Below are 26,622 nucleotides of genomic sequence, written 5' to 3' on the forward strand. Positions count from 1 at the left end.
CGCCTCTTCAGGTCCTGGCTCCACCCTTGGGAGGGGTTTGCCCTTTTGGTGTTCAGGACTCTTGAGCCTGTAGGTATTACGCTTGCCGAGCCCCACCGCAGCGCGTAAACTCTGGGCGGACACTCTGTACACATACAACACCCGTGACAGAGGCAAAGGGTTCCTCAGACGCCCTTCCGCACTCACCAGCCCGGATAACCACATCGTACACTCCCAAGCTCAGGGACAGCACATAGAAACCTTCATACACTCGGCTGTGACTTCCCCAATGTGAGTATGGGCGAGCAAAAAAATAACCAGGAAAAAGGAAAGGTGAAGCCCAAGGAAAAGAAACACTGCAGGAATGGTGATAGTGAGGAGAGGAGAAAGCAGCCTCATTGCCTGCAAGGTGATTCACTTCATGAGCACCCTGCCTTTGTTCGTGCCAATGTCTCTTTTTCCTTCCATCTCACCCGTCTTTTTCTTCCTTTAAGGCCTGGTTGGAATCAGCTCTAAACTTTTGCCAGCTGGGCCTACTCACTGAACTTTCCTTGGAATCTTCCATCTGCACCACCTGTGTGCTATGTTGGGCACATACTGCCCTCTATCAACTGTCTCCAGTTACCTTTTCATAAGTACGTACCCTGTTCCCTTGTATAGACTGTGAGTTTCTTGGGGGCATCAGGCCTTCTTTTTTGCATCCGTAATGCTTAGCACCCAGCATATTGCCATGAACATAGGACCTTAGTAAATCATTGCTTGATTGAAGGCCGTCTTAGGGCAGCCAGTGTTAGTCCAGGAGTTCTCAAACTTTAGCAGGCATCAGAAACACCTGGAGGGCTTGTGAAACCAGATTTCTGGGCCTCACCTGAGTTTCTGATTCAGTAGGTCTCCAATAGGACCCAAGAATTTGCATTTCTAACAACTTTCTAAGTATTCTACAGAATCCTTCTTTAGTTCTTTTGGTTTCAAGTGCAGCAGTAAATTTCAGCTACTAGGATTTAGCCAACCTTGGGGGTCCAAATTGTACTGGCTGTTCAGAAGTTACAGTGAATGAGGGAGGGAAATTGGATCCAAAAATGCAGGAAGAACGAATGTAGAAAATCACTGTTTGCAACCACTAATCAAATAATCGTTCCAGACAATAATCACCAATAACTGATAAAGCTATTAGGTAAAAGGTTGATGAGAACTTTGTATGCATGGATCAGGTGGTCAACTTTTTAACCTACTGATGAATCTTAACATCACTAAAAGTGGGGCCACTGGACATAATGTGCCCCCTGATGTGATGCCACTGAAAGTACAAAACATGTCCTAGGAAGCCTTCATGCCAAAAAATTGAAGCTGAATCTAGTCAGGCATCTAGATCTATCATCTCTAACTACATTAAGAGATTATCAATTAAACATGTGGTCCTTGTTTGTATCCTGATTCAAACAAACTTATGAAATGGCGTTTTTTGAGACTGTTTGGGAAAACTGAACACAAACTGAGTTTTATATGCTATTAAGTATTTTTAAAAGATTTTGTTGTGTATGGGGAGTTCCCTGGTGGTCTAGTGGTTAGAATTCGGTGCTTTCACTGTCATGGCCCAGGTTCAATCCCTGGATGGGGAACTGAGATCCCGCAAGCCAAGTGGTACGGTCAAATAAATAAATAAATAATATATATTTTTTTTTAATGGGGTTTCCCTGGTGGCGCAGTGGTTAAGAATCTGCCTGCCAATGCAGGGGACACGGGTTCGAGCCCTGGTCTGGGAAGATCCCACATGCCACGGAGCAACAAATCCTGTGCACCACAACTACCGAGCCTGCGCTCTGGAGCCCATGAGCCGTGACTACTGAAGCCCGCGTGCCTAGAGCCTGTGCTCCGCAACAAGAGAAGCCACTGCAATGAGAAGCCCGTGCTCCGCAACAAGAGAAGCCACTGCAATGAGAAGCCCGTGCACCGCAACGAAAAGTAGCCCCCTCTCGCCCCAACTAGAGAAAAGCCCACGTGCAGCAACAAAGACCCAACGCAGCCCCCCCCCGAAAAAAAAAACAAAAGTATTGGGTATGGATGTGGTTCTTTTTGAAAAATAAACTTTATTTTATTTTTAAAATTTATTTATTTATTTTTGGCTGCATTGGGTCTTCGTTTCTGCGTGTGGGCTTTCTCTAGTTGCGGCGAGCAGGGCTACTCTTCGTTGGGGTGCTGGGGCTTCTCATTGCGGTGGCTTCTCGTTGCAGAGCACAGGCTCTAGGCTCACGGGCTTCAGTAATCGCGGCTCATGGGCTCTGGAGCGCAGGCTCAGTAGCTGTGGTGCATGGGCTTACTTGCTCCGCGGCATGTGGGATCTTCCCGGACCAGGGCTCGAACCCGTATTCCCTACATCAGCAGGAGGATTCTTAACCACTGCATCACCAGGGAAGTGCCAAATAAACTTTATTTTAGAATAGCTTTAGATTTACAGAAGAATTGCGAGGAAAGAAAGCTTCCATTTAACCTAAGCACAGTTTCCCCTGTTATTAGCATCTAACATTAATATGGTACATTTGTTGGAACTGAAAAACTAATATTGACATACTATTACTACTAAACTCCATACTTTATTCAGATTTCCTCAAATTTTCCCTAAGGTCCTTTTCCTGTTCCATCCAGCATACCACATTAAATTTAGTTATCATGACTCCTTAGGCTCCTTTGGCTGTGATAGTTTCGTAGACTTTTTTTATTTTGATGGCTTGGACAGTTTAGAGTAGTACTGGTAGGGTATTTTGTAGAATGTCCCTCCATTGGGATTTGTCTGATGAGTTTCTCATGATTAGACTGGGGTTATGTTATGGGTTTTAGATCCTCCCACTCCTTTTTTAAAAAAAAATATTTATTTATTTGGCTGCACCGAGTCTTAGTTGCAGCACGTGGGATCTTTGTTGCAGCATGCGGGATCTAGTTCCCTGACCAGGGATTGAGCCTGGACCCCCTGCATTGGGAGTGTGGAGTCTTAACCACTGGACCACCAGGGAAGTTCCAGGTCCTCCCCCTCCTTGAGGCTGGAGTATCTACATAAATTATTTGTAATTCTGCATGGGAGATTTGTCTATGCTCTCCATGAATTAACTTATTAATTTATAATATACTTTAAAATTATTAATAAATTATAACTTACTCACTCATATATATCTATATTTGACCCTTTGATAAACCCCACCATTTTCTGTGTGTGTGTGTGGTTTTTTTTTTTTGCCGCACCATGTGGCTTGTGGGATTTTGGTTCCCCCACCAGAGACTGAACCCAGGGCCTTGGCAGTGAGAGCGAGGAGTCCTAACCACTGGACCTCTGGACCTAGAATCAGCCATTTCTCCAAGGACCCTTGGTTCTTTTTATTGGAAAATGGTATTAGAAACCAAGATTTGGGTGCTAGGTATACTCATTACTACTGCGGTGTCTTGCTTTTTGGCCCTCCTCAGCTGACAAAGGAAATATATGTGTATACTGTTATATATACACATATCTATAATTATTTCTGTATGTAACCATCTGAATCTATATATGGATGAGTTTTTAAAAAATCTGTTACAGATACACAGTGTAATATTTACAGCTGAAATTAATTACATGGCTAAGATTTGCTTTTAAAAACTCCAGCAAAAGAACAAAAAATAAATTGGGGATAATACAACACAGCTGGCTAAGATAATCATTGAAGCAGAATGATGGGTACATTTGGGAGTCATTATACTCTTCTGTCTACTTGTGTGTATATTAAAAATATTCCATAATAAAAAAGTTTTTAAAAAATAGCCTAAATTGCCATGTTGCTATTAAAGTGGGTCAAAAAGAGCACTACACACAGCCAGATATGTGGCATTCACACACAGATACATTTTTTCTCTCAGGGCCATCCCTAGGTGAAATTTTGAAGAGGACAACTGTTTTTCTTCCACACGTTTGGACCCATCTGCTGTTTCAGAAACCCCAAGCTTATTGCTCTCTTCCTCCTTCCTAAATCTGCTTTTGGGGAAAAACCTGATCATTTGAAAATGCCCCTTTCAGAGTGTGGTCTTTCCTAGGAACTTACTTTCTGCTTCATCATCAACTGGGCAAGGAGTGACATTGTTTCTGGCTTAGGGATTTCAGGCAAGGGGTGTTTGGCAGGTACAGCAATAGTGCCCAGCACCCCTGACATCACACCTGTAACGTAGTTTTGCTCCAAGCCCCAAAGTAATAGATTCCCTGCATTCTCTAAGGTGATGAGGAACACAGTCTGTGGTCTGCCCCATTCCTTAAAGGGAACTTTCCAACTCTTACCTCTTTAACCAGTAGTTGGGAAAGAATATAGCCTTGGTCACAGGGCCAGAGAGACTGCCATGACCCCATAACTCAGGTTGGTTCCCCACCACTCCCTGAGGTGGGGACAGAAGGTGGAGTCCTAACTCTGAGAAAGCTGAAGCAGCTACTCCCTGAGACTGCTGGAAGTTGCCATCAAGGTGTTCTGCCGCTATGGGCAGGTGGTTCTTATTTCCAGTTTTGTCTTTGTCTTCTCTGGCTCCTTGGCCTCCTTAGACAGTTGTAGATTATAAAAGGCAGAGAGTGGGCAAATACTTATTTCACACGAGTAGGGTGATGCCAAGGCCCAACCTAGCTCCATCCATAATAAGGGGCTGCTGCTGGCCCTTCCTCTCCCCTGGGATAGATCATAACTGGCTCTGCTTCTGTTCTGAGGACAGGAACTCCTAGGACATCTGCTCATACATTAGGTCAAATACATTTCCTGTTGATTCGATTAGTTCCTTCCAAGCAATGCATTTACAAAAGGAAGGGAGATTTTTGCAGGCATGTACTTGCAAAGGCAGCCAACCTCCTCCAGTCACACACACACATCTTCTCCCCATCCACCCACAAAGCGTCAGTCACATTTAGAGTTTGCACAAATGCACACCCTCCCTCATACACCACAATGCACACCCTCTCACCCACCTACACACCTCTTCCACAAAATCACACCTGCTCTCACACCCTTAAAGTATGTTCCTTTACTGTGCCCAGAGAGAGAGAGAAAGATGGGGGAGATGGGTAAGAAGAGTGGGTTGTGAGGGCTCAGGAAGGCAAGCACGCTGTGTAGGAGCTGGAAAGTCACAAGACCAGGACCCCATAGTCCTCTCTACCCTGCAGGTAGAAATACTAAGAATCGAGAGGAGTTCAGAAGCAGGGGTAGAGGAGGCAGGCACTCAGGGTGCCAGGCCCCACATGGACAATATGCTGCCACAGGGTGAGAGTGATGTGCCTCAGCCCTGCAGCTGAGGTAGGAAGTTTGTCAAGGCTGTGAGTGGAGAATGCAGAGGTATTCATGAAGTGTTCCAGAAGCCCATTTTGCCTGGTAGCAAAGGATGGTCCTTGGGCTGGGATTCTCATCAGAGTTCAGGAAATGGGTTTTGGGGGGAGGGTTGGGATAAGGGGTGAAAAGGAAGTGAAAGGCTGGGTTTGGACTCTGGGTTCAACACCTTCTAGGAGGGGTCTTCCCAGTGTCAGCCAGAGTCAACAATTTCCTTTCACTGGAAACTTGAAGTCCCCTCCAGAGAGGAGAGGTGGGGGAGAGGACCTTGAGAAATGACAAGTGCTCAAGTTCAGGGCTGCAGCTACCGCACTGCCGCAGTAGCCATGGCCCCAGTGAATCTGGCTTCAGCCCCAGACTGTTGTCTGCCTGCCCTGATCCGACTCAGCCTGAGCTCAGACGCTGTGGATTCTGAAATGGAGCAAGGCCTTTCCTTTAGGAAAGAGTCCTGAAGCTGACCCACAGCACCCCAGAAAATTGCCTGAGCTCTCAGTGAAACGGAGGCTCAGGCCCCTGCCATACAACTCTGACAGCGCTTCTCCCTGTGATGCCGCCTGGGGGCACTCCCAGCTGGGTCTGAGGCTGCCGTCCCGCACTGCTACTGTTGTTATCATTAGTATAATTAATAAACAAGCACTGATGGGGCCAAGAGGAAGAAGAGGCAGGTCCCTGCTGCTCAGGAGAATCCCTGAAAAGATCCAATGAGGCTGCAGGGAAGTGGAAGGTGGATTAGAGGGGGCACTGAGTGGCTTGTCCCTCCTCCCCAACCAGGACTTCTGGGAAGGGCCCTTTGGAGTAGGCTCCTGGGGACAGTAAAGGCAAGGGAAAGAGGAGGGGAACATTTGGTAGACTGGATTTGGAACTAGCTCTTTTTCTGTCTGACAGGATGTCTGTGGGCCCGGCCGTCCCCTTGATTACTGATTGTGGGGCAGGCCAAGCTCTGAGGCAATCATTCATTCATTTAACAGGCATCTGTCTACTTACTTATGGTGTGCCTACTGTGTGCAAGGTGGTCTACTAATAATAGCTAATGTTTTATTGGATATTGTGAAGACACAGCCAACTTTCACACCACATCCTGGGGCATGGAGGCAAGAAGCAGAGGAAGCAACTAGGGAGAACGACAGCCCCAAAAGATATGGGCCATTGGGCTTTGACCTGTGTAGTGTAGCAGTGGGGATAGCAGATAAAACCTGAGGATTACCAAGATCTCAGAAAACTCAAGACCCAAGGCCCAAGGTCTTGGAGATAAAGGAGTGGGAAATGGATTATGAAGATGGGCAATTTGGGCGAAAGGCTCATGAAAGAGGCAGGAAGGTGTGCTAGTATATCCTGTGGCGGGAGCACTGAGTCACGACAATTTCAGGGCGCCTCATGGTTGGGAGTATCTAGGGGATACTTTCTGTGTTGAGAAGAGGGTGCTGGGTTCTGTGATCAGTCTGGACAAAAGTTGGGGTGTGGTAGAGGCTTCTAGCAAGGTTTGGAGGGAAGGATCTGGAGTGCTGGGTTTGAAAAGATGCTGGAGTCCTTAGGGAAAGGAGGGGCGCGGCTGGGGTGCCCGTGCAGGGGACCGAGCCAGATCCTCGGATCCGGCCTTGGGGTAGCTGGGGCAGGGGGTGCCGGCCGGGGCTGCGGAGTTCTGTCGGGGGAGGTCGGCCGGAGGCCGGGCCGGCAGCGGCCGGGTTGGCGCTCGGAGCGAGCCGCCCGGGGCTCCGCGGGGGGGCGGTACGAGCTCCGGCTGCCGGCGGGCGGGCCGGGGAGGAGGCGGCGGCTCCGAGCAGAACATGAATCAGCGGCGGCGGCGACGGCGGCGACGGCTGTGGAAGGAGCGCGGTGGCCCAAGAGCGGCCCCGGGACCCCGCACGGCTGACGGCCGCCGCGGCGACTCGCAGCGGGGGCAGGTCTCAGAGTGCGGGCCGCAGCACCGCCCCTCGGGCCGGCCCCCGCCCCTCCCTCGGCCCTCCTCCCTCCTCCTCCTCCTCCTCCTCCTCGTCCTTCTCCCTCCACCTCCTCCACTCCCTCCTCCTCCTCCACTCCCTCCTCCCTGGTCGCTCGCGGGCCGGGCCCGGCATGGTGCGGGGTCGCCGCCGATGGCGCTGAGGCGGAGCATGGGGCGGTCAGGGCTCCCGCCGCTGCCGCTGCCGCCGCCACCGCCGTCGCCGCTGCTGCTGCTGCTGGCGGGTCTGACCGCTCTGCTGCTCCCCGAGCCCGCGGCCGCAGGTAGGGGCTGGCCCGGGGGGCGGCGGAAAGCGAGGGGCTGCGGAAGGGCGCGGCCGGGGTCGGAGCCCGGGGACGGCAGCCGAGCGAGCCCCGCGGCTGGGCGGGCCGGAGAATTGGGCGGGGGGCTCCAAGCTGGAAGGCCGAGGCTTGGGCGGGGGGAGGGGGCTCAGCGGTGCGTTCGCCGCGGGATCTTGGGTCGCGGGCCCCACCCCCAACTTTCTCGCGTCCGGGCTCGTCTGGCGGGGTTGTAAGGAAAGGAGCGGGGCTGCGGGCCGAGTGGTCAGCGGGGGGTGTTTGGGATTGGCGTTTCCCGCCTCGACATTCCTAGCTGTTTGCTCTCCCCTCCCAGTCCTGGGGACCACATCTGCCCGCCCCACACAAACGAAGGTCCCACTCTGAAGCCACAGGGGCTGGGACTGAGCACCCACCGGCACCCCTACATCATGTAGATACAGGGGCTTCGAGAGTGCCCAGTCACAGAAAACACCTGGGCTTACTCTAGTCGCGGTGCCTTCTCCGAGCTTCCTGAAACTGGGCGTGTTGGAGAGGATGGTCTGGGGCAGGGTTGCTAGTCTTTGCTCAGCCTTGTGTTTCCACATAGCCATGAGGCATTTGCCAATGGCAGGAGTGCTTCTTCCAGCACCGGAATCCCTAAGTTCACACTACACACCCCTGGGACTGCTGGGCATGTATGGGGTGTAAGGCTACCCCTCCTTGCCCTGTGACTGGTCCTGAAAGGGTGAAGGGAGTAGGAAGAGACACAGGGCAGAGCAGCAGCCACCCAGCAGGCACCTTCTTTTCAGATAGCACTCCCTGCCATATCAGCATCTCAGGGAAGGAAAGGAAAGGGAAGGGAAAGAGTGACAAGTATTTCCAAGCAGAAGGGTGTATGTATCTTAGGATCAGAGCACTTAGGATTTGCCTAGCGTCACACAGCAAAGGGCAGGAAGAAGCAGAACTGGATTTCAGCTATGTTGATAGTTCACCTGCTGCTCTCTGAGGGTGTGTGTGTGTTCAGAGGGTAGTGCCCCTGTTGGTGTGAGAGTAGCTCAGGGGTTTCGGGCTCCCTGTTCAGGGCCCCTCCCCTCCCTTCTACCTCCTACCTTCCTAGCGCCTGCCCCTGCACCCATTCAGGTATTAATAGAGCGGCCGGCTGCCAGGAAGGCTGCCATGTGTTTTCTGACGTGGTTTTGCAGCCATATGTTCTCCACTTCAGGGGAGCACCCCCTCCTTCCCTTCCTCAGCCTCCTTACATTTGCCGGGGTAGGGTGCAGGGGGATGCCAGCAGCAGTGCAGGGCCTGGGCTGACACCTTGGGTGGAGAGCTGGCTGCCTGTTGCACTGACTGGGTGCAGCAGTGATTCCCAGGGCAGTACCTACCCCAGGTGTATGAAAGCGCCCCACTGTTGGAGCCTGGCTTGCTTTCTTTTTGGTGGTTGGGCCTGACTTAACATTGCCCAGCAGGGAGGTATGGGGAAGAAGTCACTTCCTTACAGCTGGGAGGAACTTGGCAGTGGCAGAAATGGTGCCTGGAGAGCTTGTCATGCTCCTTCCCCCAGCCCGGGTCCAGGCTACCTTCCCTCCCACACTGTCCTCCCTCTGCTTCCTTGGCCATTGGCTGAGAATGAGCCCCCTGACACAGAACCTAGTTTCTGGAATAGGATGGGGGATATTTCTAGAGACAGGGTCCCTCTCAAGCAGAATGACACATTCTCCTTCCCACCTCTCAGGCCTGAAGCTGATGGGAGCCCCAGTGAAGCTGACAGTGTCTCAGGGGCAGCCGGTGAAGCTCAACTGCAGCGTGGAGGGGATGGAGGAGCCTGAGATACAGTGGGTGAAGGACGGGGCTGTGGTCCAGAGCGTGGATCAGGTGTACATCCCAGTCAGTGAGCAGCACTGGATTGGCTTCCTCAGGTGCAGGACTGTGGGGGAAGGTGTGGGATGCCAGCCTGGGGACACGTTGTGCTCTTTCCATGGGGTTTAGGAGCTGGGGTCAATGCTGATGCCCAGAGGTCTGTGGGTTTTTTATTCGGCAACCTGTGGAGACTTCCAGAAGTGGGGGCAGGCTGAACCCATTGAATCTGCTTGGCAGAGCTGCCCCCCTTGATCCTGGGAGACCTGGTATCCTGTTTCCACAGCCTGAAGTCAGTGGAGCGCTCTGATGCGGGCCGGTACTGGTGCCAGGTGGAGGATGGGGGCGAAACCGAGACCTCCCAGCCAGTGTGGCTCACGGTAGAAGGTGAGGAGGCAGAGCCACGTGGGCGTGTTGGCCTGGAGCAGATGCTGTCTGCTAGTGACCACCCTATGCCCAAGAAATCTCAGTGGAAGCTGGGCTGCCCCACTGCCCTCTGGGACCTGATTGCGCCAGACTCCAGGCCTGGCGCAGCCATGGAACACCATACCCACTGGAGTCTGGGTATTTGAGAGCCAAAGGGGCAGCTAAGACCCATAATCTGTGGGGTGCAGTCAAGTTTCAGTTGTCTGACAAACAAGCCTCAAGCACCCATCTGGGGCTGGACCCTGTTCTGCCAAGTGGCCAGGCCAGGAGGGGGAGGGATGGGGGAGGGGAGGAAGGATCCGCAGCTGCAGGAGCTCAAAGCTGTTCAACCCCGGAAAACAAAGTGACTAAGAAAGTAACAAAGGGCTCTGAATGGGATCTGAGGCCTGCCAGAACTCTGCTAAAGCTCCTGCCCACTCCCCCTCCCTTAATGCCCCTCCCCCAGCTCCCCACCCTCTGCCTCTTCCCTTGCTTTGAGAAGGGCTGTTAGAGCAGGTCTGAAAAGGGAGAATCTGTCAGGCCCAAGGGTACAGCATAAAGGATATCCCTGAGGGGGCCAAAGAAGAGAAGCTTCCCCACTCAAGCTAGATGTCTGTTCTGCAGTGGACCCAATCATAAGGGCCTGTGGGACCTTCCACATAGAGGGCTTCAGATGGTAGCAGACTTGTGGCTTGGGCAGTCGGAAGCTGAGAGGTGGCAAGGCTCACTCCCCAACCGCCTTTTTCCCCCTAGGTGTGCCATTTTTCACTGTGGAGCCAAAAGATCTGGCAGTGCCACCCAATGCCCCTTTCCAACTGTTTTGTGAGGCCGTGGGTCCCCCAGAACCTGTTACCATTGTCTGGTGGAGAGGAGGCACGAAGGTTGGGGGACCTGCTCCCTCTCCTTCCGTTTTAAATGTAACAGGTGAGCAGCCTCAGGAGGGGCTTTGAGCAGGGGTGGTGAGGCTGACAGAGTTCAAATATGCTTAAATCACCGAGCCCGCGGTCGTGAGTGTCCAGAGTGCCTGGGTATGTGAGCTGCACCCACCATTACTAAGCTCATTAGTCAGGTGTGCTAGGCTGGCCAGGTGGGCTGATTAGTGGTGATCCTGCTGTGTGTGCCTAAGGAGATGCTGGAGCAGTCTAGGCCGTGCACAGCTGGCCCTGGGAGATGAATGTGTGAGACCAGGGGCACCCATCCCCCCCACCCCTCCCAAGGAAAGAAGCCAGGAACCAGCCCATGCAGAGCTAAGAGGAGTGTCTGGCAGACTTGCCTAGAAGTAGAGTCTCAGGATGCAGAGTGGGGAATGGCAGGGGGAAGGAAAAGGGGGAGGGGGAAGCCAGCACAAAGATACAGGGGCCTCCTCTTCTAATGGCTTTTTGCAGAAATCTCCACACCTTTCCCAAACAACTGTATCTGTCCACACCTCCACACAGTTAGACCAGAAGCAGCCACGCCTGCCCACCCACCTGGACCCCAGGATCCTCAGGCACATACCTTACACACTTGTGAGACTTGCTAATCTGTGAAACAAAGTTAATGTTTCTGGTCAAGGCTTGAACTGGCCGAAAAAGATAGGAGTCTGAGCTTAGTCTCATGTACTGTAAGGTGGGAGGGACAGACTCTGATCTGCCAAGTCTCTTAGGAATACGCATCTTCAAAGGAGGTGGACTGCAGGATCTGATCCTGTTCAGGAGGCGCTGGTTTGGAGCAGATGAGAAGGGAGGTTGGATTCAGTTCTCTCCAGATGTGTGTGGTTTTGGGACCGTCAGGCAGCCATCTTGAGAATAAGCACTCACTGAACTCCCACTCCACACGGCACACTGTGCTAGGCACCACTGGAGATCAAGGGAGTACAAAGGAAATAGAAGCCATTGGTCCAGCCCCCCAGGAATTAGTATAACTGGGGAGACAAGATACATGCGTAAGGAGCAGAGAACTATTGAAAGGCAGCGACTCTGCAAATAGAACAATAATATGGCACAGAGCAAATAGAGAAGGACCCTGGAATGTGCAGTAAAGGAGTGACCAGAAAAGGGAGGCAGCTTTGTACTGTCCACAGGAGATGAGATTGTGGTGGGAGGGGAAGTATAACATTTCTCAAGTGCTTTACTGTGTGCTGTGCACTTTACATATGTTGCATCAGTTGGTTCTCACAATTCTCCCATTTGGGAGATGAGAAAACAGAGCCCCAGCCCTGGGATTTATATCCAGGTCCACACTGTGGAACCTTTCCTTTGGTTGGATATTGTAGGATATTCAGACCCAGAGCCTGACTATCCCCAATCCCAGACTGAGTGGGACTTGATGCTGGGGGGCGGTGCTGACTGAGGTTTTCTGGCCCCAGGGGTGACCCAGAGCACTGTGTTCTCCTGTGAAGCTCACAACATAAAAGGCCTGGCCTCTTCTCGCCCAGCCACTGTTCGTCTTCAAGGTAGGAGGACCCTGGGAGGTGAGGGGCGGTAAGGCAGGGGCGTTCTCAGCAGGCTCTGGGTGAAGTTAGAATCGTTTGGTGTTCCAGCTCGCCTGGGTCCTGCTGGGATCTGAGGGATGAGGGGTTAATTGGCATGGCTCCATTCCTAGTGGGAGCACCTGAGACCCTGCCATGGCTGAGATGAGAATAGAAACCTGACGTCACAGTAGATTTCCCATCACGAAGCAGAGTCCTTGGGAGGGAAGGAGGGAGGGAGCCAGCAGGAGATGGTCAAGGCTCAGGCCCAATCTTGCTTCTGCCAGCCCCTGTGGAGGGAATGGGGGTGGGGAAAACAGCCTAGCAGGATGATAGAGGAGACCCAAAGGGCTGCAGTGCACAGCAGGCAGGGTGGAAAGGGGAAGAGAGCTGGTGTGTGCAGGAATGGGCTGTGGCCGCAGGGTCAGCTGCCTCTCACTGGTATCTCCCAAGGCTGAGGTGCCATGTTCCCCGCCCCCCGCCCAGACACACATTATCTTACCCTATTCCTTGGTCAGACAGGGCCCCCGATTCAGGGAGCAGTAACCTCTCTCCACAGCCTAGGCACTCTCTCGGGTATGAGCAGCTGTTCGCTGCCAGTTGCTTGACTTATGTATTACTGTGGTCCTGGGAGTGCTGAGTAGCCATCTTAAGTTTTTTTACAGGGGAACTCTAGGGAGGAACTCGAGGCTCGACTCCCATGCTTTCTCCCTCTTTTTCTATCCTTCCTGGGCACTGACTCTAAGTCCCCATCCACAGCACTGCCTGCAGCCCCCTTCAACATCACAGTGACGAAGCTCTCCAGCAGCAATGCTAGTGTGGCCTGGACGCCAGGTGCCGATGGCCAAGCCCTGCTCCAATCCTGTACGGTCCAGGTAGGCTGAGAGGGCGGACAGGCTCTCCTGGCTGTGCTCCTTCTGGCTGCCTCGGTGGCACTTTGTTGACAATGGTATCACATTTACCTAGTCTTGCCCATGGGGCTTGGTCTGCAGCTCTATTCAGGTGACATTCCCTTACCAGGAAACAGCCCTGTCCACTGCCCCTTATCATAGGGTGCTCTAGCAATCAAGTGACGGCAGATCGGCTCAACCTGTGCATTCTTCAGGCTGGAAAACAGATGACTAGAGCAGATTGGGGATACCTGGAAGAGTTTTTCTTATGTGGGTGAAAACCCAAACCTTTGACTTATCTGATACCTGCATTCTTGTGTCCCAACCTCTGACCCATGCCAGAGAGAACAGGGGGACCAGAAGAGGTCCTAGGCCCCAGAGGGTGGGAAAGCTGGGTAAGATGATACTAAAAATGAGGCAATTCAGGCTTGTTCATTTTGTCTGTTCACTCAAAAGGTATTTAAAGAGCACCCTTGACATGGTTCTAGGCAGTTCTCTTGGGCAACAAAGACCCCTGCTCTCAGCTCCACCCTTTAGAGGACCCCATTCTGGCCCTCCTTTGGTTGCACCCCTTGCCTTGGGCAGGGAATCCATAGGGCCAAGGGAATATGCCTATCCAGCTCACCAGGACACACCCCTCTTCCCTTAACCTGAGTCTGGGCCTATATGGGCCTCTCCCTGGTCCATCCTCCCAAGGACGGATCATACTAAGGTATGTGTACTTCTAAGCTCAAAGGGCAGCCATTTGAGGGGGAGTGGGTATGCAGGCAGCACTGTCCACAGCCATGCACGTGATATCCCTCATGTTGCAGAACTTTGGCTGGAGGCTGGCTCTTCTTGTGCCGCCACATTCTGGCTTGGGACTCCAAGGATTTGGAGAATTATAAATGCAAACCCGATCTTCCAGGTTGTTTTGTAGCTTTGTTTGTCAATACATAAAGATAGAAATATTTTACTTAATAGTCTGTTCACTGATTTTTAACGTTTAAATATTTAGTCATATGGTACACTGGATCTCCGTTTATACTCTTGCCCTGGGTCCCCAAAATTTAAGGAACAGGCCTGGTTCATGGTGCCCATAGGCTCCCAGTTACTTTGCTCTGAGAGTTTGCATTGGCATGTAAACAGTTACAAAGAGTGGTATCCACTCTAACATAATTATGCATCAAACACAAAGTGGCATCGGGCTTCCCTGGTGGCACAGTGGTTGAGAGTCTGCCTGCTGATGCAGGGGACATGGGTTCATGCCTTGATCCGGGAAGATCCCACATGCCGCGGAGCGGCTGGGCCCGTGAGCCATGGCCGCTGAGCCTGCACGTCCGGAGCCTGTGCTCTGCAACGGGAGAGGCCACAACAGTGAGAAGCCCGCGTACCGCAAAAAAACAAAAAACAAAAAAACACAAAGGGACATGGATTTTCTTTAGTATTTGAGAAAGGCTTTCACAGAGAGAGTGGTATTTGCGTTGAATCTTAAAGGATGAGTTGGACTTTGCTAGGAAGGTTATTCTCAGCTAAGGGAACAGCGTTTGCAAAGACATGGAGGCGTGGAACCTGGTGTGGTGGCGGGTGGGAAGGGGTGGGTTGCAAGTGTCTGCTGGTAGACATTTTTTTTTTTTTTTTTTGTGGTACGCGGGCTTCTCACTGTTGTGGCCTCTCCTGTTGCGGAGCACAGGCTCCGGACGCACAGGCTTAGTGGCCATGGCTCATGGGCCCAGCCACTCCGCGGCATGTGGGATCTTCCTGGACCGGGGCACGAACCCGTGTCCCCTGCATCGGCAGGCAGATTCTCAACCACTGCACCACCAGGGAAGCCCTGATAGACATTTTTAATTGAAGTATAGTTGATTTACAATGTTGTGTTAATTTCTGCTGTATAGCAAAGTGACTCAGTTATATATATTTTTTTCATATTCTTTTCCATTATGATTTATCACAGGATGCTGAATATAGTTCTCTGTGCTATACAGTAGGATTTTGTTGTTTATCCATCCTATATAATACAAGTTTGCATCTGCTAATCCCAAACTCCCAATCCTTCCCTCCTCCTCCACCCTCCCCCTTGGCAACCACAAGTCTGTTCTCTGTCTGTGAATCTGTTTGTTTTGTAGGTATGTTCATTTGTGTCATATTTTAGATTCCATATATAAATGATACATATGGTATTTGTCTTTCTTTTCCTGACTTACTTCATTTAGTATGATAATCTCTAGGTCCATCCATGTTGCTGCAAATGGCATTATTTCATTCTTTTTTATGGCTGAGTAATATTCCACTGTATATGTGTGTGTGTGTGTATATATATATATGTATATATATATATATATATATATATATATATATATATATATATATATATACCACATCTTTTTTATTCATTCATCTGTCAGTGGACATTTAGGTTGTTTCCATGTCTTGGCTATTCTGCTGATAGACTTGAAGAGGCATTAACTCAAGTCCCCCAACCATCCCCCTACCTGTCCCATCTCCCATCTCATCTCACATGCCTAAGAAACCTCCCTGCCTTACATCATTAGTTTCCTTTATTTTAAAAAATATTTATTTATTTATTTTTGGCTGCACTGGGTCTTCGTTGCTACACGGGGGTTTTCTCTAGTTGTGTCGAGTGGGGGCTACTCTTTGTTGTGGTGCGTGGGTTTCTCATTGCAGTGGCTTGTCTTGTTGCGGAGCATGGGCTCTAGGTGCATGGGCTTCAGTAGTTGTGGCACGCGGGCTCAGTAGTGTGGCACGTGGGCTCTAGAGCACAGGCTCAGTAGTTGTGGCTCATGGGCTTAGCTGCTCCATGGCATGTGGGATCTTCCTGGAGCAGGGTTTGAACCCGTGTCCCCTGCATTGGCAGGCGGATTCTTAACCACTGTGCCACCAGGGAAGCCCTAATTTTCTTTTTTTAAAAATAAATTTTATTTATTTATTTTTGGCTGCGTTGGGTCTTTGTTGCTGCACGTGGGCTTTCTCCAGTTGTGGTGAGCAGGGGCTACTGTTTGTTGCGGTGCGCAGGCTTCTCATTGTGGTGGCTTCTCTTGTTGTGGAGCATGGGCTCTAGGGCGTGCGGGCTCAGTAGTTGTGGCACGTGGGCTCAGCAGTTGTGGTTCATGGGCTTAGTTGCTCTGCGGCATGTGGGATCTTCTGGGACCAGGGATCGAACCCATGTCCCCTGCATTGGCAGGCAGATTCTTAACCACTGCACCACCAGAGAAGTCCCACATAATTAATTTTCTGTTTTTCTGTAGGTGACTCAGGCCCCAGGAAGCTGGGAGGTCCTGGCTGTTGTGGTCCCTGTGCCACCTTTTACCTGCCTGCTCCGGGATCTGGCACCTGCCACCAACTATAGCCTCAGGGTTCGCTGTGCCAATGCCTTGGGGCCTTCTCCATATGCTGACTGGGTGCCCTTTCGGACAAAGGGTCTAGGTAAGGGACTTACAGAGCAGAGTACCTGGGCATGGATGAATGGGGCCGGGGGCTGGTGTAGTAGGGGTAGTGTTGGCTCCAGTTCTGAATGGCGTTGATTGAGAGAGGGCTACCTGAGAGGGAGGATCATGCATCAGTCTGCAAACACTTTACTGAGGTCCTGCTGCTACCTGGAGATAAATCCAGTCCCCCTCCCATTCAGCTCTAGTTCTAGTGGGTGGGGCAGACAAACAAAGTGGGAAAGATCAGATAATATGGTGGTGAAGAGTGCCCCAGGGTGCTCCAGGAATACCCCCATACAGAGATCTGAGGTCTGAATGATAAGGAAAGAGCCATATTTGGGGGAAATCACTGCAGGAAAAGGGTACAAAGTACAATGACCCTATGGCACAAACTTGCTTGGAGTTCCTAGCTATTGCAAGGAGGCTGGCAGGGTTGTGAGAGGAGAGTGAAGGATATTGCTGAGGCGGTAACCAAGGTAATGAAGAGCAATACCCTGCCTAACTGGGATGGTACGGGTCCTGCCATTACCCATCCGTACTCCCCAGGACGATGGGTGAGAGCAGTCAGATCTGGGAAGCAGACTCTTCCCCCACGTGTTGTTCTCTGAGCTATTTGGTTCTTTGGAGTTGGTTCCAAAGACCTGCATGGGATAGTGGTGGTGGGTAGGGCAGGGCTTTTAGCAACCTTCTTTTTTTGGGAACAGCCCCAGCCATTGCTCCCCAGAACCTCCATGCCATCCACACAGACTCAGGCCTCATCCTGGAGTGGGAAGAAGTGATCCCTGAAGGTCCTTTAGAAGGCCCTCTGGGACCCTATAAACTGTCCTGGGTTCAAGACAACGGAACCCAGGTAAGGAAAGCTTCTGCTTACTACTAGAGTCAGCCCTCAGGGCTCTGAGGCCTTCTGAGCTTCAGAATGGCTGTCCTTGGTGAGCCTGGGGGCCTTGGTGGGCCAGTTACCATCCTAGGGAGTCTACCTGTCCTGCCCTCCCCTGCAGGCTGCACTCTTCATTGGATTATGTCTCCTGTTAAGATTGCCTCCAGTGTCCACTTTGAAAGGAAAGCAGGAAGCACATTCCTGCAAAAACCGGGGGAGGACACAGATAAAGCCTTCTTATCCTCCCCTACCCCCCAGTTCCCGCCCATCCCCCATGTCTGCATTCTCGGACTGAGCCTTGTTTGTGTTCAGGAGAGGCCTCTGCAGCCTGCAGCAGGAATGTGATGACTCCCAGCAGGTTGTGTTCCTGCAGCCCCTGAACCCACAGTGTCCCTAATCTCCCATGTTCCTAGCGAGACCTTTTTCTGACTTCAGGCCCCAGCTGGAGGCCTTTTACTTAGGCTCAGTGTACGATGGGGGTTTTTCCTGGCTGCAGGGTGAGCTGACAGTGGAGGGGACCAGGGCCAACCTGACGGGCTGGGATCCCCAGAAGGACCTGATTGTGCGTGTGTGTGTCTCCAGTGCAGTTGGCTGTGGGCCCTGGAGTCAGCCGCTGGTGGTCTCTTCTCATGACCATGCAGGTAAGACCTGCAAGACCTGTAAGGGGAAGGGGGCAGGGGATGGAGGCTTTCAAGGGCAACCTACACTGATGGGAGGAGGCTGGCAGTGCCTCCTCTCTTTGTTGTTGTTGTTTTTTTTTTTTTTTTTTTTTTTTTTTTGCGGTATGCGGGCCTCTCACAGTGTGGCCTCTCCCGTTGCGGAGCACAGGCTCCGGACGCGCAGGCTCAGCGGCCATGGCTCACGGGCCCAGCCGCTCCGCGGCATGTGGGTGCCTGGTGCCTGGTGCCTCCCCTCTTAATAGGCCCAAAGACTCGGAGTCAAGCACTTGAGGCCAGGGTTGTATCTCATTCTCCTCCCCCTGCCCTACAACTAGCATAGAAATCCCTGGTTGTGCTGTAGGTCCCAACAGTCAGGGCCTGTCACTGACAGAGTGGGAACTCTTGGGTCTTCCTTTGGAGCCTCTTTCCACTCTGGACCCTGACTGAGTGAGAGGAGCCTCTTGACCAGGCCAGATGGCCATCACTGGAAAATTCTAAAGGGCCTCCTTGGTGTCCTGCTAGCTCGAGCTGCTTACTGTCCCCGTCTTCCACAGGCCAGCAGGGTGCTTCCCACAGCCGCACATCCTGGGTGCCTGTGGTCCTGGGTGTGCTGACAGCCCTGGTGACAGCTGCTGCCCTGGCCCTCATCCTGCTTCGAAAGAGACGGAAGGAGACACGGTTTGGGTAAGGGGGGGCACAGAGGCGAGAGGCAGGTGGTAACTGAAGACCTTGGAGCTGACTCCAAGTCCTGGGTTTCCCTTTAGGCAAGGCTTTGACAGTGTCATGGCCCGGGGGGAGCCGGCAGTTCATTTCCGGGCAGCACGATCCTTCAATCGGGAAAGGCCCGAGCGCATCGAGGCCACACGTGAGTGAGTGGTGGGGAGCCATAGGAGGAAAAATGGGTTATCTTGGACCCCTATCTGCATTCCTCTTACTAATTTGACCAATAGGTCTGAACCTTGATGAGTCCTAAGCACACCGTGGAAAAGACACAGACGTATCCTCATGGAAATCACCGGCCCAGCTGTGGGAGAGCTCACCTAAGCTCATCTCTGCTTTGAGGGTGGGAGTCTGGGGTGCAGGAGGCAGGCTGGGTTTTGGATCTGGAACCAGAGAGGTCCCTCCCCTTTCTTACCACCCGCCTCCCCACAGTGGACAGCTTGGGCATCAGTGATGAGCTGAAGGACAAACTGGAGGATGTGCTCATCCCAGAGCAGCAGTTCACCCTGGGCCGGATGTTGGGCAAAGGTGTGTGAGGCGGTGCAGGGATTGGCGTGAGTTACCATGTCCTGGGGTGTTTGGTTGCTCCCGTCACTCTGAGGGTGTGGATTTAGGTCAGCTCCTGTGAACAGCATATGCTTGTAGACTCCTGGGTTTAGGATGTTTGGGGGAGTGGAGGCTAGGGACGAGGAGGGATGAGGTGTCATCACACCCAGCCCAGCATACTTTGCTTTGCTATGAACAAGGGAGCCTCTTTCAATGGCCCCAGAGTCTAATGATTTTGTGTCCCTGTGAAGGGGTCCCCTGGGAGGGCTCTGGGCTGGGGACAGGAGGCCAAGGGGACTTACCATCATTTGGATTGGTTCCCAGGAGAGTTTGGTTCAGTGAGGGAGGCCCAGTTGAAGCAGGAGGATGGCTCCTTTGTGAAAGTGGCTGTAAAGATGCTGAAAGGTGAGTGGAGAACAGTACTAGAGTGGAGTAAGGGTGTCACTTGAGAGGGTGAAAGGGGTGGGTGATCCTGAAGCAGGCTCTGCTAGGCCCCTAGACTTTGCAAGGCAAGTTAGCATTAAGTGGGATGCTGTCTGTACCATGTCAATAATTCACAGGCATAAACCCACACTCATTGGTGCCCCAGCCTTTGTCCCCTGTGTCAGCAGTGACTGTCCTCTGGTTTCACTTGGGGTGATTAAAGCTGTGGTTGGTTGAGCCGTTTGACTCTCCAAACCAAAGAGAAGGCATGAGCGAGTGGAGAAATTGTTGGATAGCACCAGCCCGTGGGAGTTTCTCCTGCTCATGGCCGGACTGTTTCCTGGGCCCACTGGGGGCACATTTTCCTCACTCCCTCCCTCCTTTCCTCCCAGCTGACATAATTGCCTCAAGCGACATTGAAGAGTTCCTCAGGGAAGCGGCTTGCATGAAGGAGTTTGACCACCCACACGTGGCCAAGCTTGTTGGTGAGCCCCTTCTTGGGGGAAGTAAATGTAAAATAGGGCTAAAACTATGCTCCCCCAAGGTGCGAGGGCAGTCTGTGGGAGAGAAGTTCGGACTTCGCCTGGTGAGTAAGCAGACACCAAAAGAGCAAGGAGTGGCCTGGCTGAAATCTGATCAGGCTCTAGGTAAGGAGTTCAGTTTGCAGACCCTGTTCCATGAAGGCTGCTCATATAAACAGAGGAGGAGGACAGAGAAGATGCTCCAGAGATTGGGGGGGCAGCCAGAGTCCCTCCTGGGTAGTCAGCAGGCCAGTGTGGAACTTAATGAGGAAAGAGGTAGCAGAACCAGGGCTAGAGGTAGAACCCAGCAGGTGGAGTCTCATACAGGTGCCTGAACTGTCCCTTGACCTTTATGTGCCCCACTGACTCTCCCTTGTCCCCAGGGGTGAGCCTCCGGAGCAGGGCCAAAGGCCGTCTCCCCATTCCCATGGTCATCCTGCCTTTCATGAAGCACGGGGACCTGCACGCCTTCCTGCTGGCCTCCCGGATTGGGGAGAACCCCTTTGTGAGTGCCTGGGGTGGGAGCAGCTAGGAGTTGGAAAGGGACAAAGACCCTGGGAGAGAGGTTGGCTTGGTGGATAGGGCCAATTGAGTTGGTTGGGAGAAGGTGGGCTCCAAGTTTGACTTTTTTTGCTAACAGGCTTCCTTCTCCTTCACAAATCCCTGCTGGGAATTTAGGCTGGGCAAGGCCCCTTCCTGAGAGAAGAGTCCCGTGGAGCCCCAGACTGGGGGAGTCTTGACTTTTGGGTGCTCTCCTTCAGATTTGCCAAAGCTTCCTTGCACTGGGAAGCCCCTTCATCCCCTTCCTTTCAGTGATTCTGAGGACAGTCTTTAGGCTTTCTGGCCAGGGAATCCCATTCATCCTGCCCTGGCTGGGTCTAGCCTGAGCTCGCCCTGTCTGCCCACCAGAACCTGCCCCTGCAGACCCTGGTTCGGTTCATGGTGGACATTGCCTGTGGCATGGAGTACCTGAGCTCCCGGAACTTTATCCACCGAGACCTGGCTGCTCGGAACTGCATGTATGTGAATTCTGGAGGGCTCGGGGTTGGGAGGCAGGAAGCAGTGCCAGGAAGAGCTAGCTAATGGTCAGCTCCCACCTGGGACAGTATCTGCTACGTGAGGGGACGGCTTGAGAACAAAGATGCCCTGGATTTAGGCTGCCAGCCTGGCGGAAGGCTGACCCCATCCTCCGACACTCCTCACAGGCTGGCAGAAGACATGACGGTGTGCGTGGCCGACTTTGGACTCTCCCGGAAGATCTATAGTGGGGACTACTATCGTCAGGGCTGTGCCTCCAAACTGCCCGTCAAGTGGCTGGCCCTGGAGAGCCTGGCTGACAACTTGTATACTGTGCACAGTGACGTGGTGAGCAGGGCGGCACAGTGAGACTTGACGGTAACACAGTAGTGCGGACTAGTGCGTGGGTGGACCTTTAGCACTGCCCTCTGGGCTTCGGCTGCCCCATTATGAGGCCCCGGAGCCCCAAGATATGCTTGCCTCGGGATCTGCCTGGCTCAGGACGCCTAGTGACATCTCCCCTCCAACCTCGATTCTGTCCCAGTGGGCCTTCGGGGTGACCATGTGGGAGATCATGACTCGTGGGCAGACGCCGTATGCTGGCATTGAGAACGCTGAGATTTACAACTACCTCATCGGCGGGAACCGCCTGAAACAGCCTCCGGAGTGTATGGAGGACGTGTGAGTGCCCCAGGAAGGGGATTCTGGGAGGAAACAGGTATTTGGGGTTTTAGCTCATGGCTGCCACAACAGCTGCTGGCTCATTGGGAGCTCCGATCCGCAACTGAACTTTTATTTTTTTTCTTTTTTTTGTGGAAATGTCCTCATCATTAGAGGGAAGTCTGACCTCTACCCCAAACTTCCTCTTTCGTCTGCTGCTCCTATTTTCTTTCTCTCCCCCTTTATCATCCCATGTTTCTTGCTCCAGCCTTTCCCTATCACTCTGTTTTCTCCAGTTTCCAGGGAGAACCAGGAATCCCACCCAAGGGCAGAAGGTGCAGGGTTGAGCAACGGTGCAGGGTTCCCTGTCACCTCTTCCCCACCCCCACTCCTTCCCTAAGGCTGAGCTCTCCCTCCCCCTTAGGGAGTGCTGCACAGGGGCAGGAACAAAACTGCTGCTCCATCACATTCCTTGCTTGACAGGGAGGGGGTGCTGGGGGCGGGAGATTGGGTTCCTTTCTTGTCTTGGCCTCCTCTCTGAGGGAGTGGAGAGACCTAAGATAACAAACTGAGATCCTGGGAGAAGGGTACTGCCTCCTCTCCTTTCTGGAAGCCCGGATCCCTTTGGAGTGGGGCAGGGTGGTGATACACCCACTGAACAGGGGAGAGTCATGAGCCCCTTATGACTAGAAGACAGTATCATTAACATTAGCTTGGTTCTTTACAGGCATTCTTTCAGGTAATCCTCCTCTAACCCTATGAGGAAAAGACTATTATTATTCCCATTTTGTAGATGAGGAACTAGGATTAAAGAGGTTGAGTAACATGACCCAGGTCACACAGCGATTAAGTGAATGAGTTGGGACTTGAATCTAGATCTGTGTGATTTTAGAATGTGCCTATTAACCATGAACCCGACTATGATTTGTCTATTCTAGTATTATTCTCCCACTCCATGCAAGCCAGAGTTTCCCTGGGCCTCCGGAGGACCTTTTCACTAGTATAAGTCCTAGTGAGGGAGGGAGTCCACAAACCTATTTCCTGCTCTGGGGTTGGACCTCCAGAGGTCCAAGAATGGAGACAGGCAGAGGAAGGCTCAGCCTGAATGGTGGGGTCCTCCTTCTCTAGGGCAGTGGCTTTGAAGTGCCCTGAGGTTGGACTGTGGGAGAGAGGGCAATTTGAGTACATGAACCAGGCCCTACGTCTCAGCAGAGCTCAGGGCATGTCAGGGGCGGGAAGGTCAGGTCTCCCGGTGGCTGTAGCCTGCCTGGGCCTCTGGAGCCACAGAGGTTCTGCTGGGCAGTGGGGACCAGGCCTTGGCTTAGTTGTCATCTGGGGCTAGAGTTAGTGTTGTCAATAGAGGGTGGGCAAGCGCTGGCCTCCCACCAGGCAGCCTGGTGGACAGGCGCCAGTTGGCTCCCGGCACATCCTTGACAGTGTATCCCAGCCTGGTCACATACCCATGGCCTGGACCATTCCCACGACCTGTTCAGTGTCTGGCATGATTCCCCCCATCGTTGGAGGCCCCTATTAGGAGGGCTGGAGTCGGGGGAGTGTTTGGGGCTTTTATCGTGGGCACAGGCAAGAAAGTCAGGCATTTGCTATGACTAGATCTGGTCTCAACCCTTTCCTGTTATTTATTTACTTACTTATTTTTCCTCAGCATGAGGCATTCCCTGGGAACAGGGGATAAGACCTCAAGGAATCTGCAAAGCTCCTGAAATTGTACGTAAAAAGTGTCCCTGCCAGGGGAAAAGGGCTGGAAGCTTTTCTCAGATTCTCGAAGGTGAGAATCCTCATGAACAATGACGATTTAAGAACCCCTGAACGGGTGAGGATTTAGGACAAAGGGTGGATTCCCAAATCACCCCTGTAAAATAACCCTGACTCCAGGCTGTGTTCCACAAGACAAAAACACTCCTACTACCCCTTCCCCAAATAGCATAAGAGGGACTCTGGACCCGACCCACCTAGCTTCATCACTTTCTACCTGTGTGACCTTAGTCAAGGTTCTTAACCTCTCTGTGCCTCAGGTTGAACATTGGTAAAATAGGGATCACTTATTTCACAGTATTGCGAGAATTAATAATAAATGTAAAATGCTTAGAAGAGTGCCAGATACATAGTAAGCCCTATACATTAGAGTGTTCAATTACATTTTCTTTTCTTTAAAAAAAAATTTTTTTTTAAATTTTTGGCTGCACTGCTCAGATTGTGGGATCTCAATTCCCTGACCAGGGATTGAACTGGGGCCACAGCAGTGAAAGCCCGGAATCTTAACCACTAGGCCACCAGAGAACTCCCTCAATCACATTTTTCTAAATCCTGGTTTCATATGATTAAAGGGCCTCTGCTTTTGAGAGAAGGACCCTCCTTCCCCTTTCTCTGGCTCCTCACTACGTCCCCTCACCCTTCTCTCTGCCCCAGGTATGAGCTCATGTACCAGTGCTGGAGCGCCGACCCCAAGCAGCGCCCGAGCTTCACATGTCTACGAATGGAGCTGGAGAATGTCCTGGGCCGCCTGTCTGTGCTATCCGCCAGCCAGGACCCCTTGTATATCAACCTTGAGGGAGCCCAGGAGCCTGCTGAGGGAGGCAACCTGGAGCTGCCTGGCGGGGACCCGGCCAGCAGCGGGGCTGGGGATGGCAGTGGCCTGGGGGCCGTGGGGGGCACCCCCAGTGACTGTCGGTACATCCTCAGCCCCGGGGGGCTGGCTGAGCGGCCTGGGCAGGAGGAACAGCAGCCAGACAGCCCCGTCAATGAGTCCCAGAGGCTGCTACTGCTGCAGCAAGGGCTACTACCCCACAGTAGCTGTTAGCCCACAGGCAGAGGGCATCTGGGGCCATGCGGCTGGCTCTGCTGGCCGCTGTGCTGGCTGACTAAGCCCTGTCTGACCCCAGCCCAGGCAGCAAGTTGTGGAGGCTCCTGTGGTAGTCCTCCCAAGCTGTGCTGAAAGGCTGGACTGACCAAATCACCCAATCCCAGTTCTTCCTGCAACCACTCTGTGGCCGGCCTGGCATCAGTTCAGGCCTTGGCTGGGTGGAGGTGGGCCAGGCCTGGTTGTCTAAACCCAGGCAGCTGACAGAGGGGGTGGTTATGTTTCCATGGTTACCATGGGTGCGGAGAGGAGTTGGGTGAGGGTAGATCCAACCTTGTGGGACCCTACTTTCCCAGCTGAGCTGCCCCTGCTGCTTTAGTGCATGCATTGAGGCGTCTCTGGCCTGGGGGCCCATCTGTGCCTGTGCTTGGGGTTTAAATACCCAGGTTTGTCCCTCCTCCCAAAGAGATGCCCTTGTATTATTCCCCTTTAGGTGAGAATTGGTAAGGGATTGGTACAGTCAGGTCCCAAGCCCTGTAGCGGGAGGCAGTGGGACCCTCAGGGCTGAATCTTCGTCACCTTCCTGGTTACCCACCCTGTCTAGACCAGGAGTAAAGTGCAGCTGACCAGGTCACAGCAAGGCATGCTGAATTACACAGGCTACCATTTGCCCAGCTTCTAAAGGCAATGCACTGAGCCCGGCAAGAGGAAGGGGTGCTGTAAGCCTTGCCCAGGAATCAGTGAGGCCAGAGAGGAGTCCAGGAGCCCCTCTTGGAGCCCTCCCGCAGTCTGTCTGAGCATGCTACCAAATCCCAAAATATCCTAAGACTAACAAAGGCAGCTGTGTCTGAGCCCAATCCTTCCACGCAGTGTCCTTTAGTGCCATCTTTCCCTCTAACTGGAGACCCTCTTCTGTCCCAAGTCTCCAGAGAAGGAGAGAAAGTAGGCTTGATGGCTGGTGTGGCTGAGGGGGAGTTACTGGAGCCTGGACCCCAGCCCCGGGTGGGGGAGCCTCTGGGAGTGCATGGGGCAGGCCCTTGCTGTTAGGCACTTTTCCAAGCCGTTAGATGCTGTTTAAAAACAGAAATAAATTGAAGACTAAAGACCCAAGGCTTTGTCTCTTAAATGTTTACTTTTTTGCCAGATCACAAAAATGAAGCATCTCTGCATAGAGAAAAGTTTGGAAAGACATATGCCAGAACGTTGACAGCTGTTATCTTTACCTGATGTGATTAAGGGAACTTTTTTTCCTTTGTGTTTTCTAAGTTTTCTGCATTGAGCACAAAGTGCTTTTGTAATTACACAAGGTCCCAAAGAATCTTATGGTAAAAATAATACATAGTCATAGATGATTAGGAAAATGCAGAAAGTCATTTTAAAAATGCCAAATGCCTGTAATCCTACCACCATTGACCTTTTGAAAATGCACGTGTTTTGAAAAAGTTCTTTATCTTGGAACAAAGACAAAGAGACTACTTTGGCTGCCTCCTAACCCTCTATCAGACTCTCTAGTGGGTGTGGAGACAGCTCTCACCTTCACAGTGTTACCTGGAGCCAGGAACCTGGGAATAAGTGGGCAAAGAGAATGGTGAGCCTCTTGAGGATTTGAAATAAGAGTATGAAGTTTGCTTTCAAGTGTTTCCATCTGAAAACTTTAGAAGCTTTTAGAGCAAGCTTATGGGAACAAGACGCAGGAGGCATGAGAAACCGCCACTCTCTGTGTCTGAGGAGTGTGGGAAGACTGGGAGGGACACAGGTATTGCCCTGCTGGCTGAGGGCAGTGGAATGGGGCGGGTTCTTCTGAAAGCAAATATCTTGAGAAATCTGTTGCTGGCACTCCA

General features: G+C 52.3%; 1 protein-coding gene across 2 annotated transcripts; it reads left to right on the plus strand.

Moving 5' to 3' along the window:
- Positions 1-7,075: 7,075 nt before the first annotated feature.
- On the plus strand, positions 7,076-25,891 carry TYRO3 (TYRO3 protein tyrosine kinase). Of its 2 annotated transcripts, XM_059058015.2 has the most exons (19): positions 7,076-7,517; positions 9,247-9,430; positions 9,655-9,755; positions 10,527-10,697; positions 12,121-12,207; positions 12,982-13,097; positions 16,361-16,538; positions 17,245-17,390; positions 17,914-18,058; positions 18,631-18,760; positions 18,841-18,941; positions 19,229-19,324; positions 19,667-19,747; positions 20,158-20,250; positions 20,670-20,791; positions 21,196-21,305; positions 21,492-21,651; positions 21,848-21,984; positions 24,391-25,891. In XM_059058015.2, exons 1-19 carry the CDS (start codon positions 7,082-7,084, stop codon positions 24,779-24,781), a joined length of 2,985 nt encoding a protein of 994 aa, XP_058913998.2. In that variant the 5' UTR covers positions 7,076-7,081; the 3' UTR covers positions 24,782-25,891. The 2 variants fall into 2 exon arrangements, with proteins under 2 accessions (XP_058913998.2, XP_066885126.1); XM_067029025.1 differs by lacking the exon at positions 10,527-10,697.
- The last annotated feature ends 731 nt before the right edge of the window (positions 25,892-26,622 follow it).

This window comes from Kogia breviceps, chromosome 3 (assembly GCF_026419965.1).
Source record: "Kogia breviceps isolate mKogBre1 chromosome 3, mKogBre1 haplotype 1, whole genome shotgun sequence".
In the NCBI taxonomy this organism is placed as follows: domain Eukaryota; kingdom Metazoa; phylum Chordata; class Mammalia; order Artiodactyla; family Physeteridae; genus Kogia; species Kogia breviceps.

What these genes read in the sequence shown, in the direction of transcription:
- TYRO3 (XM_059058015.2), top strand. Translation starts at nt 7,082, where the DNA reads ATGAATCAGCGGCGGCGGCGACGGCGGCGACGGCTGTGGAAGGAGCGC. An exon ending in CTTTCGGACAAAGGGTCTAG is followed by an intron (nt 16,539 to 17,244) that starts GTAAGGGACTTA and finishes TTTTGGGAACAG; the next exon opens with CCCCAGCCATTGCTCCCCAG. An exon ending in CGGAAGGAGACACGGTTTGG is followed by an intron (nt 18,761 to 18,840) that starts GTAAGGGGGGGC and finishes GTTTCCCTTTAG; the next exon opens with GCAAGGCTTTGACAGTGTCA.